The 14,501-nt window shown below is 45.0% G+C and overlaps 1 protein-coding gene across 2 annotated transcripts in view; it reads left to right on the top strand.

Moving 5' to 3' along the window:
* NT5C3B (5'-nucleotidase, cytosolic IIIB) overlaps nt 1-5,741 on the top strand; it is a 62,245-nt gene extending 56,504 nt beyond the window's left edge. For both annotated transcript variants that reach the window (XM_077459944.1, XM_077459942.1), the window contains exon 9: nt 1,616-5,741. In XM_077459944.1, coding sequence (XP_077316070.1) covers nt 1,616-1,726 — 111 coding nt within the window. In that variant the 3' untranslated portion in view covers nt 1,727-5,741. The remainder of the gene's footprint in view (nt 1-1,615) is intronic.
* The last annotated feature ends 8,760 nt before the right edge of the window (nt 5,742-14,501 follow it).

Genomic DNA, 14,501 nt, shown 5'->3' with positions numbered 1-14,501 from the left:
GCCAATGTTGCCCTGGGGATCGAGGCAGGTGCCATTATTACTATGGGGATGGGGCTAGGCTCCAGTGTCATACTGTGGGGGCGAGCGCCAATGTTACCCTGGGGATGGGTGCAGGCGCCATGATTACTCTGGGGTTGGGGTCAGGCTCCAGTGTCATACTGTGGGGGCGAGCACCAGTGTTACCCTGGGGATGGGTGCAGGCTCCATTATTACTCTGGGGATGGGGGCAGGCTCCAATGTCATACTGTGGTGGCGAGCACCAGTTTTACCCTGGAGTTGCGGGTGTGCACCAACGTTATGCTGGGGTGCAACAGGATGTTCCATGGATTGTGGACAGAAGTAGCAATTTAGCTGCCTACCTACCCAAAGGCTGCATTCACATCTAAGTGTTCTGTGAGTGCACACAAAAGCTCATGTTTTCACGGAACGCATCATGCTTGCGGTGCCATTCATTGTTAATGGCACCCCAAATGCAGCAAGCAGATGTTTTTGATAAATGTGCAGTTAAAAAATGCATGAAGCTCAATACCCAAAAAAGGTATACAAGCTTCTTTGGTGAATTTATTGTGCATAGGGCAGCCCATTAAAATACATCAGCTACCTTATGTGTGTGTTTCTGAGACACTGGGCTTGAACCTAGCCTAAGGGTAGGCTCGTGTCTGAGTGCTGGGAACATTTGCAAAATCGCACGCTTTTTCAACATGCAGAGAAACGCACTGCCATTTAACAGACGTGCAGCACTGGCATTAATTGTTAAAGCTCAGCTCCATCTTTTGATATACTTTACATAGTTCAGCCTGGCCCAAACTAACGTGAGGCCACTGGATGTGCGGTATAAACTATGTCACTGAGGCTACATAAAGTCATACTGCACTGTGTTCTGGGTTTCATCTGAGACTTCAAATCCCAGAACACAATAGAGCCTATCAGATTGGCTCTCAGCCATTGAGAGAAAGCGATTTATATTCAGCATTGAATACAAAGCTTCCACTGATTGGCTGAGTCAGAGGTTCTGACATCATCAGCCTGCCTCTCTGACCCAGTTGGAGGAAGCTTTGTATTCCGTGATATAATACAATCCCTTTCTCTGAATGGATGAGCGCTGCTGTGATAGACTCCGATGTTCTGGATATTAGACAAGAAGTCTAGGCTGAGACCTGGAACACAGTGCAGTATGCTGTATGTAGCTGCAGCTATGCACAGTTTATACTGCACATCCAGCGGCTTTGAACGTTAGTGAGGGACATAGTTTGGGCCAAGATCTAAAGCATAGCAAAAGAAGAAGTTCAGCTTTAATGGCACCCCACGCATCTGCAAACGTGTGTGCCACACCACATAGTGCCATAGTACCATGCAGATTGGTGCAGTGCATTTTTGGAAAGGGTTACCCCGTTGAATTGAATGGGCTGCCCTACATGTGCTATGCAGAAACATGTCTGCACTTGGTCCAACCTGAAGGTGTAAACCAAGCCTAAAGCCACCATCTGTTTTAGTGAAGCTTATATTATATAGTTCATTTGCACCAAGCTTATGGGTAAGATGATTATTATTTGGGCTAATGCCCCGTTATTGGTGTGGCCCTGGACTTCCCCTTAATTATGTCTCTTTTTTGCAGGTGGAGGAGCTGATGGAGCAGTTTCTACAGTCTTATGACATAGTGCTGGTTAGAGATGAAACTCTGGATGTGGCGAACGGTATTCTTAATTGCATTACGGCCAAGAACTAATCATCTTCCTACAGTCTATCACCAAACTACACTCCAATCATGCAACCTGCCAAGATACTTCCTGACTCTACGGACAGGACAGGCCGATGTCTTCTACAACTAATAGCCTTCCCAAACTGACGTGCTTCCCCCAACCTTTTTTAGTTGATTAATTACACTTCCTTAACTCCTTGAAACATAAAGAAAATTAACATTTACTTGGTCGCTATGAGCAACAAACATTTTTAGGGTTGTCCCAATACCGATGCTAGTATCAGTGCCGATGCCGAGCATTTGCGGTACTTGTACTCGTGCAAATGTTCCTGATGCCTAGCTCAATACCTGAACAAACGGTGCTGCAGTGTTTATAATCACTGATCTCCCTGTGTGGCTTTCAATAATACAGCTGACAGCCGCTTCTCCTGTCCCCGTCGCAGCTTTTAGCTGCTTTATTGAAAGCCACATCAGTGTTTATAACTTCCCCGCTGCCGCGCCGATTGTTCCCGAGTGTCCCCCGTATCCTCCTCCAGCTCCCCTCTGTGTCCTCCTCTGTGCACCTCCTGTCCTCTACTCCCTCTCCGTGTGCTCCGCTCACTCTCCGCATGCTCCTACAACCCTCCCTCCCTCCTCTGTGCTCCTCCAATTCCCCGAGTGTCCCCCGCGTGTCCCCCGTATCCTCCTCCAGCTCCCCTGTGTCCTCCTCTGTGCACCTCCTGTCCTCCACTCCCTCTCCGTGTGCTCCGCTCACTCTCTGCATGCTCCTGCAACTCCCCCCTCCTCCTCTGTGCACCTCCGATTCCCCCCCCCCCCCCCGTCCTCTGCTCCCCCTCTGCATGCTCCTCCAATTCCCCCCCCCCCTCCCCGGTCTTCCGATCCCCCTCCTCTGCGTGCTCCTCCACACAAAAAAAAGGAAACCTAATGAATATTCTAAAGTAAAATCGTAAAAATAATAAAAAAATAAAATGAACACTTCCTGTGTGACTGTTCACTCACCACCCCACCCCCAAAAAAGAACACATTGTAAAAAATATACAATGTAAAAAAAAATAAAGAAATTGTAAAAATAAAATAAACAGCCACGCCTCATCAGTGCCACATTAATAAAAAGTATCTGCTTGTACTTGGTCGTCAAGTGGCATCGGAACAACCCTATTCATTTTTAATAATTTTCAGCTTTTTTTATTCTTTGTTTATGAAGCTGAGGATAGCTGAGTAAAAGGAGATGACTTCTAGTGGGGGTTATGTACTGAAAAGTGCAAAATCTGGTGCAACTGTGCATAGTAACCAATCGGCTTCCAGGCTTTTATTACCAAAGCTTAACCACTTGACCTCCAGAAGGTTTACCCCCCCCCCCCTCATGACAAGGCCATTTTTTGCGATACAGGACTGCGTTAATGTACTAATAACACTGGCTGGGAAGGGGTTAATGTCAGGGAGCGATTAAAGGGTTAACTGTATGCCTAAAAGACACAAAAACAGAACATTCCATAGCTCTACTCACCAACCAGTCTGCCAACTGACCAAATTAACCTGTCCAACAGTTTTCGTTTAAAAACAGGGGTTTAGTTGGCACACATTTGCAAACGTATGCATAAGCTGCAAGGTCTCCTCACGGCACCCTGTGTATTGCTACTGAATGCTACTGAATTTACAAGTGTCTTCACAATGGAAGCACATGCATTAAATGGATAGATGAGGGGCAGGTGGGCCTGGAGGCAGCCCAATCCCCCTTAAAGGAACAGGAGCACACTGGACATCCAGCAATAGCACAGTGGCGGCGAAGGTGCCCAGTGTGTCCCCGAACCATATAAACGCCAGTAACAAACAAATGGGTCCTGCCCCCACCCATAACTGGCCTTCACTTTTTGTCTTTCATGTGTTTGCCCTTCCATGTGCTTCTTGCTGTGAAGGCCAGTTATAGGTGGGGGCAGGGGCCATTTGTTTGTAACTGTGTGCCTAGCCAGTGTTTTACTGTACTGTGTGCTTTGCAGGGACACAAACTCCATCCCTTCCCCCGTCAGAACGGTGATCTGCCTAACGATCAGCATCATTGGGTACTATGCACCCGCTGATCGGCTGTGAATCACAGTGGAAGCGAGCCACCGATGCCCCCCTACCCGGAAGTGTTAGATTGTGTGTGCGCACACACACACATTTATATATTAGGGCTGTTACTGATTAAAATTTTCGTGTTCGATTAATCGTTTTTTTTTTTTTTTATCAACTAGTTATAACGCACATACAGAGCCAACTACTTTTAGCTGATCTCCTTGCATTGCAGCTCTGCATTTAGTCAGTGGTAAATGTGGTATAAACTATACAATCACCCGACACTAGTTAGTTTCCACAATCCATGACTTCACTTCACAGTTCACACAAATGTTTTAAATTCAAACTGTAGCACTGACGTAAGTAATTTTAAATTTTTTTTTCACAGTAGCGTGACAATCCCTCCACTTCTGGTCTAACTAATCACTCTCACCTTATGGCATGGACCCCTGTGCAAACAGGTGGTCATGCAAGCGGGTATCAAAAGGGTCAACACGGACCATAAACTCCCCTCACGTCTCCTGACGCCAGGTCATGGGTAGAAAGAAAAGATCTAAGTGCTCTCCGCTTAAGTATAAGATTAAATTTTTGTGTTCAAACACAAATTACTCACATAGAGATGATAAAAACACAGCATATAAAGCCGACAATAGTTCCATAGGGCAGCAGCGAGTGACGTCATGCGTTGCTCCTACCCCTTACGCGTTAAGTTCAACCAGAACTTCAACGACGTCACCGGACTCCTCCCCCTTTCCCTTTGTTAGCAGATGGAGGCACTTGGGGAAGGGGGAGGAGTCCAGCGACGTTGATGTCCGTGACGTCACTCCCCGAAGACCCGGAAACCGGATGAAGGTGAATACCGATCAAAAGAATTTTGATTGATCAAATAAATTAACTAATTAATCTTTAATTTTCCACAGCCCTATATATATATATATATATATATATATATATATATATATATATATATATATATATATATATATATATATATATATATATATATATATATATATATATATAGTGTGTGATCTGGCGCACAGGTGCTACCCTGTAGCAGTAAAACTACTGTAGGATGGACCTGAAGTGGTTGATTGAATAAGCTGAATTAGAAGCTGATTGGCTACCATGCACAGCTGCCCCAGATTCTGAGTGCTCCGGTTTTGGTAAATTTACAGTGTTTTTTAAGTAACTTTTTTTTTTTTGTAATTGGAAACGGAAGGCAGAGTCTTTATTTTATGTGGTTAGACAGGTTCACTTTAAGACCCCTTTCACACTGGGGCGTTTTTCAGGCGTTTTTCATGCGCTTTAGCGTTTAAAAAAAGCGCCTGAAAAGCCGCAACTGCAATCCCAATGTAAAAGCCCGAGTGCTTTCACACCGAGATCCCTTTCACCCTGGGGCGTTTTTCAGGCGCTTTAGCGTTAAAAAAAGCGCCTGAAAGAAGCTGCAAATGCAATCCCAATGTAAAAGCCCGAGTGCTTTCACACCAAGGCGCTGCACTGGCAGGACGTCAAAAAAAGTCCTGCAAGCAGCTTCTTTGCAGTGCTTTTGGAGCGGTGAATACACAGCTCCTAAAGCGCCCCTTCCCATTAAAATCAATGGGAAGCGCCTGAAAAATGCTATTGGCAGCAGCGTTTTGTGGGCGCTTTTAATCCTTTATTTGCCCACTAGCAGGGGTTAAAAGCGCCCCAATAATGCTCGAAAAACGCTGGTAAAGCGCTGCTAGTTTAAGCGGCGCTTTACGAGCGTTTTTCAGGAATTGACATTGTGAAAGGGCTCTTAAAGCATTTGGGCTTTCACATTGGGACTGCAGATGAGGTTTCTTTCAAGCTTTTAACGCTAAAGCGCCTGAAAAACGCTTGAAAAATGCCCCAGTGTGAAAGGGGTCTAATAAACTGCAGTTCACTTTTTAAGTCATGTCTTTGTGATGATTGAATGTGGGTGTTTTATACAAGAAAATTAAAAGACTGTATTTTTTGCAAAGAATGTGCATAAGTTTATAAGTGTCTGCTTTATTCTACTCTCTGTTTATGGCAATCCTGTGCTTTTCTCTAGCAAGGCAAAGCTATAGATTTCCTTTAATGCTCCCCAACAGCACAAAGTCCTATTTCCTCAGCTCCCTTAAAGTTCTCAGTCCTGTGTGTGCTCCAGTTATTTGGATTTGTAGGATACACAGAGCATCTTCTTCGCTTCCAGCAGCTGAATGGAGCAGCAGGGGAGGGAAGTATAAAGTGAAGGAAAAAAGTATTTGATCCCCCTGCTGATTTAGTACGTTTGCCCACCAACAAAGAAATTATCAGTCTATAATTTGAATGAATTCTCATATAAGCACTGCGCTGTTGAACGAAATTGAAATATAGATGCTGCTACTTAACCACTTGCCGACCGCCGCACGACGATGTACGTCGACAGAATGGCACGGGCAGGCATATGGGCGTACATGTACGTCCCTGCCTTCCCGCGGGTGGGGGGCCCGATCGGGCCCCCCCCCCCCCCGGTGCCAGCGGCGGTCGGTATCCGTTCAGGAGCGATCCGGGATGAGGGGGCGGCCATTCGGTCATGGCCACCCCCTCGCGATCGCTCCTGACGAATGGAAGTGAAGCGTGACATCACTTCCTCTCCTGTAATGTAAACACAGGCAGAGGAAGTGATGTAATCTCTCCTCCGTGTTGGTATTTTTCGTTCCGGCACCGAGGAGAGAGGATCGGTGAGTTGCACCAACACTACACAATACAGTAGAACATGCCAGGCACACTCTCACCCCCCCTTCCCCCCCCCAATCACCCCTGCACCCCCAGTCACAGTGACGCCAATTGCATTTATTTATTTTTTTGCATTGGTGTCATTTGTGACTGTAATAACTGTTAGGGCAGTTAGGGTTAGCCCCCTTTAGTTCTAAGGTACCCCCCTAACCCCCCCAATAAAGGTTTAACCCCGTGATCACCCCCCGTCGCCAGTGTCACTAAGGCTGGGTTCACATTGCAGCGGTTTATGAGAACGGATGTGATTCGCACCACACTGCAGTGCAAATCGCATCCGATCTCTGTGCGATTCGAGTTCAGCCATACAGATAGTATGGCTGAATTCGCGTCGCACCCGCCGCAAACTCGCACAGGACCCTTTTTTTGGTCCGCAGCAGAATCGGATCGCATGGGTGTTCACACCATGCGATCCGATTCCTGTCCGAGTTTGCAGATCGCACTGCGATATACGAACTGATCTGGGGGTGTCATTAACATTTCACTGACACTCCCAGCAGTTCGCATAGGGCAGTGTGATGCGGGAACCCGCCGCAGATTTGTGGCATTCCCGCATCGCTCCAGTGTGAACCCAGCCTAATAAGCGATCGTTTTTCTGATCGATGTATTAGTGTCACAGGTGACGCTAGTTAGGCAGGTAGGTATTTAGGTTCGCCGCAGCTTTTTATAGCGCCAGGGACCCCCATATACTACCGCATAAAGCCCCCTGATTGCCCCCTAGTTAACCCTTTCACCAGTGATCACCATATAACTGTTACAGGTGACGCTGGTTGGTTAGTTATTTTTTTACAGTTTCCATTATTACCTAATAAAGGTTTAACCCCCTGATCACCCGGCGGGTGATATAAGTTTGAGGGTCAGATAAGGTCTGTGTCGCCCCAGGCAGCGTCAGGTTAGTGCCAGTACCGCTAACACCCACGCACAAAGCATACACCTCCCTTAGTAATATAGTATCTGATCAGATCTATATTAGCGTCGCCAGCAGTTTAGGTTTCCCAAAACGCATTGTTAGCAGGATCAGCCCAGATACCTGCTAGCACCTGCGTTTAGCCCCTCCGCCAAGCCCAGACCAGCCCACCCAAGTGCAGTATCGATCGATCACTGTCACTTACAAAACACAACACACATAACTGCAGCGTTCGCAGAGTCAGGCCTGATCCCTGCGATCGCTAACAGTTTTTTTTGTAGCGTTTTGATACAGTCGCTGACAGCCTAGATGCTTTTTTACCTGTGAGTCTCACTTTCCAAAATGGGGTCATTTGTGGGGGTTTTGTGCCATCTTGGCATTTTATGGCCTTCAAAACTGTAATAGGTAGTGAGGAGTAAAGTCAAAAATTTACGCCCTTAGAAAGCCTGAAGGCGGTGCTTGGTTTTCGGGGCCCCGTACGCGGCTAGGCTCCCAAAAAGTCCCACATATGTGGTATCCCCGTACTCAGGAGAAGCAGCAGAATTTATTTTGGGGTGTCATTTCACATATTCCCATGGCATGTGTGAGCAATATATCATTTAGTGACAACTTTGTGAAAAAAATAAATAAAAAAAAAAAAGTTTGTAATTTTCCCGCAACTTGCGGCAAAATATAAAATATTCCATGGACTCAACATGCCTCTCAGCAAATAGCTTGGGGTGTCTACTTTCTAAAATGGGGTCATTTGTGGGTGTTTTGTGCCATCTTGGCATTTTATGGCCTTCAAAACTGTGATAGGTAGTGAGGAGTGAAATTACAAATGTATGCCCTTAGAAATCCTGAAGGCGGTGCTTGGTTTTTGGGGCCCCGTACGCGGCTAGGCTTCCAAAAAGTCGACCACATGTGGTATCCCCGTACTCAGGAGAAGCAGCAGAATGTATTTTGGGGTACAATTCCACATATAACCATGGCATGTGTGAGCAATATATCATTTAGTGACAACAAATATTTTTTTTTGTCATTATTCAATCGCTTGAGGCAAAAAAATAAAATATTCAATGGGCTCAACATGCCTCTTATCAATTTCCTTAGGGTGTCTACTTTCCAAAATGGGGTCATTTGGGGGGGGGTTTTGTACTGCCCTGCCATTTTAGCACCTCAAGAAATGAGATAGGCAGTCCTAAACTAAAAGCTGCGTAAATTCCAGAAAACTTACCTTAGTTTGTAGATGTGACAACTTTTGCGCAAACCAATAAATATACAATTATTGACTTTTTTTTTACCAAAGACATGTGGCTGAATACATTTTGGCCTAAATGTATGACTAAAATTGAGTTTATTGGATTTTTCTAATAACAAAAAGTAGAAAATATCATTTTTTTTCAAAATTTGCGGTCTTTTTACGTTTATATCGCAAAAAATAAAAATCGCAGAGTCAGTCAAATACCTTTAAAAGAAAACTCTATTTGTGGGAAAAAAAGGACGCAAATTTTGTTTGGGTACAACATTGCATGACCGCGCAATTACCAGTTAAAGCAGCGCAGTGCCAAATTGTAAAAAGACCTCTGGTCATTTACCAGCAAAATGGTCCGGTCTGAAAGTGGTTAAACTAATAATAAAATAAATTAATCAAATAATAAAACAAAGGGTGAAAAAAAAATCACAGTAGTGCAAAAGAACAATAAAAGTTATTCAAAAGTATCCTTAATAAAATCAAAAATAATTGTCGGTCATAAATTAATTCAAATAACAAAAAAGAATAATTTGTGAAAATAGTGCAACTCATAAGAAGAAGGTTCTCACCCAAGATTTGACAGTACAAGGCCCTGTCCATCGTCCCTTTGATACTGTGAAGTTGTCCTGTCCCCTTAGCAGAAAAACACCCCCAAAGCATAATGTTTCCACCTCCATATTTGACAGTGTTCTTGGAGTCATAAGCAGTATTTCTCCTCCTTCAAACATGGCGAGTAGCTGATGCCGACGTATAAAAATGCAATCGGCGCAAAATCAAAATGGCATGCAGCTGAACACTAACAGATCTCCACAAAATCTATGTATAACAGCAATAAAAATAACAGTGCAGTGCAAATATGTTCAATCAAGATAGAAGGTAAAAAAAAATTCCATAAATCAAGAGGTGAACTACAAGGCCCAGAAAGCAATAAGAGATTTTCCACGTAATGAAAAAAAGTCCAAGAGCCACAGCTTCAAGTGAAAATCCCTCCACCTCCAAAGCACTCGCGTCGCTCACCTCAATTGATGGACCTCTGACCTAACAGGTGGTCATAAACGCATGTCCCATCAATGGGTAAAATACAGCAGAAAATGGATCATTCAGGATGGCAGCGGGTGACGCCTAATGTAGCTCCTCCCCCCGTACGTGTTACTTTCACATGAACTTCATCAGCAGGGTGGAGCCACAGCGTCACCCTGCCTGTCTTAAAGCGGAGGTCCACCCTAAAGTGGAGCTTCCGCTCATTGGAATCCCCCCCCCCCCTCCAGCGCCACAATTGGCACCTTTCAGGGGGGAGAGGGGTGCAGGTACCTGTACAGTACAGGTATCTGCACCCACTTCCGGCGTAGATTCTGCAGAAGCTACGCCCCTTTCCGCATAATCTACGCCCCTTTCTGAAGGTCCCCCGCTGTCTGCTGGGAAACACACGGATCCCAGAGACAGCGGGGACCATCCTTATTGCGCAGCGCGACTCGCGCATGCGCAGTAGGGAACCGGGAAATGAAGCCGAAAAGGCTCCACTTCCTGATTCCCATACCCAAGATGGCGGCGGCAGCACCCGAGAGACGATCGAGAAATCGGCTTCGGGTGCCAACATCGCGGGCGCGCTGGACAGGTAAGTGTCATTATTTGAAAAGTCAGCAGCTGCAGTATTTGTAGCTGCTGGCTTTTAAAAAAAAAATAACGGCGGACTCCCGCTTTAAATACACCCATTTCCATAACAACATACAACGCTGGAAATGCAACCCCAGCGAATTGATAATAAATATAAAAGCTTCGTCAGCTCTGTTAGCATCAGACAAACTTAAAGTGGAGGGCCACCCTGAAAAACAAAACAACATTAAAATGTTGCAAAAATCTGAAAAAATATATTTTTTTTAAAACCAGAAATGCCTGTTTCTAGGCAGATCGTCCTAATCTGCCTTTTCCTACTCCACGGTGATCTTCAGTCTCCTCTCCTCCTAGCATTGTCTTCTGGGTAATGGGGCACTGTGTGTCCCAGAACACAGCGTGCCCTATTCACAAAGCGCTGCGTGACTTGTGCATGCGCAGTAGGAAACGGGCAGTGAAGCCACAAGTCTCCACTGTCTGTTTCCCTTAGATAGAATGGCGGCACCGGCACCCAAGGGACGGGTCGGCCTCGGCACCCAAGGGACGGGTCGGCCTCGGGCGGCCGGCATTGCGGGTGCCCTGGACAGGTAAGTCTGCTTATTAAAAGTCAGCAGCTACAGTGTTTGTAGCTGCTGACTTTAAAAAAAAATTTCAGCTGGCCCTCTCCTTTAAAAAGCAATTTAAAAAGCAATTTTTAATATAATGTATACATTTCACTCAAATGCTAACGTACCCAGACAGGGAACGGTTTTAAAAAGATGTATATTAAAAAGAAAAGAAATAGGATCAATAGCGGCCCCTGCTGCTCAATCGAAAAAGAAAATGGAGAAAGGTGAGAATACTTGAGAAACAAATTGTGGATGTCAAGTCTAAAATGGAACCTTCTTTAGACTACATCTGAATTCCCTAAATTATCAGGAGAATTAAAAACGAACTTAATCAAATGGGATAAGGAAGCTCAGGATAAAAAGAAGGTTACATTTATTAGGGATTCTGGGGATTTCTCTTGTAAGGAGGTCTTTAAAGAGGAAGTAAACCCTGATGAGTTTACTTCCTCTTTGATTCCCTGCAAAGGTAAAGCATAATGGACTACTATGCATCGCATAGTAGTCCATTATGTGTCACTTACCTGACACAGGAGCCAGCGATGTCACCGCTGTCCCCTGTAGTCCGGAGCGTCCATCTTCTTCCAGGTATCGCTGCTCCGGCCACTCACAGCGCTGGAGCAGCGATGACGTCACTCCCGCGCATGCGCACAGGAGCCGCCACTAACGGCATCAGCAGCGGCATGCTGCTAACGGCGATAGGGCACCTGCGTGCCGCTGTCTACAGAGCATGCGCCGTAGACAGCGAACACTGTCTTTTACTAAATATCTCCTAAACCATGTAGGTTTAGGAGATATTTCTTGGACCTACAGGTAAGCCTTAATCTAGGCATACCAGTAGGTCATAGTGGTTTGTAAGGGTTTACAATCACTTTAAATGGCAGACCAATGTCTCCTTGAATGACCAAATACCTAATTCTCACCCTCCTAAGGCTGTAGCTGAGTGTAGCAAAACCAGTTGCCACTCCTACATCTCACCCTCCCCCATCTTCGGGCCCTTATCCACCTAACTGGAATGATGATCAATGTTACGATTGTCCCCCCTAGAGGGAGTTTTCATCCCAACCCTGGTTGGAAATCTCATTATCACCAGGAAGTCCCTATCCCTGTCTCTAATCGCTTCACTCCTTTATATGAGAGAGGGGAATTTGATGAGGCTTTTTAGGGAAGCCCAACCCCCAATGGTGGGGGCCATCTACTCATACACCCATGGGAAACAGAATGTTGGGAAAACGAAGAGAATGCGAGGAAAGAGAGCAGGGAGGAGAAAGAGAAAAAAAAAACTGAAAATACCCCATTTGGAACTGCCATTTACAGTATCTCACAAAAGTGAGTACACCCCTCACATTTTTGTAAACCCTCAAAATAACTCAACAAATAGTCATTAATGTCTAAACTGCTAGCAGCAAAAGTGAGTACACCCCTAAGTGAAAATGTCCGAGTTGGGCCCAAAGTGCCAATATTTTGTGTGGCCACCATTATTTTCCAGCACTGCCTTAACACTCTTGGGCATGTAGTTCACCAGAGCTTCATGGATTGCCACTGGAGTCCTCTTCCCCTTCTTCATGATTGGTTCATGGATTGGTTTTAATGGAGAGCACTTAGATTTGTTCTTTTATATACATTGTCTTTGGCAAATCCCTGGGAGATCTGGATTTGCAGTTTCTGCTGTATTGCACCCATTGATGGGACATGCGTTTATGACCACCTGTTAGGTCAGAGGTCCATCAATTGAGGTGAGCAAAGCGAGTGCTTTGGAGGTGGAGGGCTTGTCACTTGAAGCTGTGGCTCTTGGACTTTTTTCATTAAGTGGAAATCTCTTTTATCGCTTTCTGGGCCTTGTAGTTCACCTATTGATGTATGGACTTTTTATTTACCTTCTATCCTGATTGAACTTATTTGTGCTGCACTGTTATTTTTATTGCAGTTGATGCCAAAGAGCTCGAATTTGGTCTCATCTGACCACAACACTTTCACCCAGTTCTCCTCTGAATTATTCAGATGTTCGTTACCAAACTTCAGACGGGCCTGTACATGTGCTTTCTTGAACAGGGGGACCTTGCAGGCGCTGCAGGATTTCAGTCCTTCACGGCAGAGTGTGTTACCAATTGTTTCCTTGGTGACTTTGGTCTCAGCTGCCTTGAGATCATTGACAAGATTCTCCCGTGTAGTTCTGGGCAGACTCCTTACCGTTCTCATGATCATGGAAACTCCACAAGGTGAGATCTTGCATGGAGCCCCAGACTGAGGGAGATACAAAGTTATTTTGTGTTTCTGCCATTTGCGAATAATCGCACCAACTGTTGTCACCCTTTCACAAAGCTGCTTGGCGATGGTCTTGTAGCCCATTCCAGCCTTGTGTAGGTCTACAATCTTGTCCCTGACATCCTTGGACAGCTCTTTGGTCTTGGCCACGGTGGAGAAATTGGAATCTGATTGATGGTTTCTGTGGACAGGTGTCTTTTATACAGGTAACAAGCTGAGATTAGGAGCACTCCCTTTAGGCCGGGTTCACACTGGTACGAAAAACACTCCGACATTGGGAGCTCATGTCGCATGACGTGGGAAAATCAATGTTTCCCTGTGGGAGCCATCTTAACTGGTCCAACTTTGAAAATGCTCCCTGTACTACTTTGATCCTACTTCAGCCCATTAACTATCACTGAAGTAAAATCAAAGTCGGATCCTTGTCCTAACCATCCGACATTGTGTTATTTCCTGCCCCCTGCTGTAGCCCCTTCCCATTGTGTATTAGTTTTGATTGGTCAAAGGACAAGTTGTACTATCTGAAAAGTCAGATCAAAGTAGTATCCTGTTCATGAAAGTCGGATGGATGTAGGACCACCGTAGGACTGATGTTGCAGAGCAAAGTAGGATGAAAGTTGTACTACTGTTGTGTAGTATAGTGTGAACCCGGCCTTAAGAGAGCGCTCCTAATCTCAGTTCGTTACCTGTATAGAAGACACCTGGAATCCACAATTCTTTCTGATTGATGGGGGATAAAATACTTATTTTACTCATTAAAATGCAAATCAATTTATAACTTTTTTTAGGGTTGTATTAAAGTTTTTTTTTCACTTAAAGTAGAACTATAGGCATTTTTTTTTTCCATTTTATAACCCCCATCCAATTCTTCTTTTTACTTTTTTTTTTTTTATCCCATTGAGGAGTTTTCCTTTAACTTCCTGTCCTATAGCCAAACAAGAAGTTAAGGAGTTCGTTAGGGACCCCCGGGTCACCAGAACTAGTGTCTGCACAACCCAAAATTAGTGATCTACTTTTACTTTCAATTGATAATAGTAAACAGCACAAATAAACAGAGTGACTCTCCCTTAAGGGGGGGGGCGCACAGACAGCAATAAAAACCTGACAGGGGTTCTAATCCACCTCCGCTCTATGCAAAACAAAAAAAAAAAGTTCTGCCTTTAATTAGACATTAACAAGGCTTAGGGACAGTCAACGTCCCATGCAGTCCAGGTGCTTTTTTTTCTGCATCAAATACGCATGGAAAGTAGATTTTACGGTTTCCAATAACATCGTTCACAACCGTGCGGTCAGTTCCAGAAAAGTAGAACATGCTGCATTTTTCCCATACTGGTATGCGGAAAATGGCTGCAAAATGCACTGGAA

Source organism: Lithobates pipiens, unplaced genomic scaffold (assembly GCF_037356315.1).
Source record: "Lithobates pipiens isolate NorthernLeopardFrog02 unplaced genomic scaffold, aLitPip1_a1.2 Scaffold_28, whole genome shotgun sequence".
NCBI lineage: Eukaryota > Metazoa > Chordata > Amphibia > Anura > Ranidae > Lithobates > Lithobates pipiens.
The sequence above is the reverse complement of the archived record's forward strand: the minus strand, read 5'-3'. Positions and strand labels throughout refer to the sequence as shown.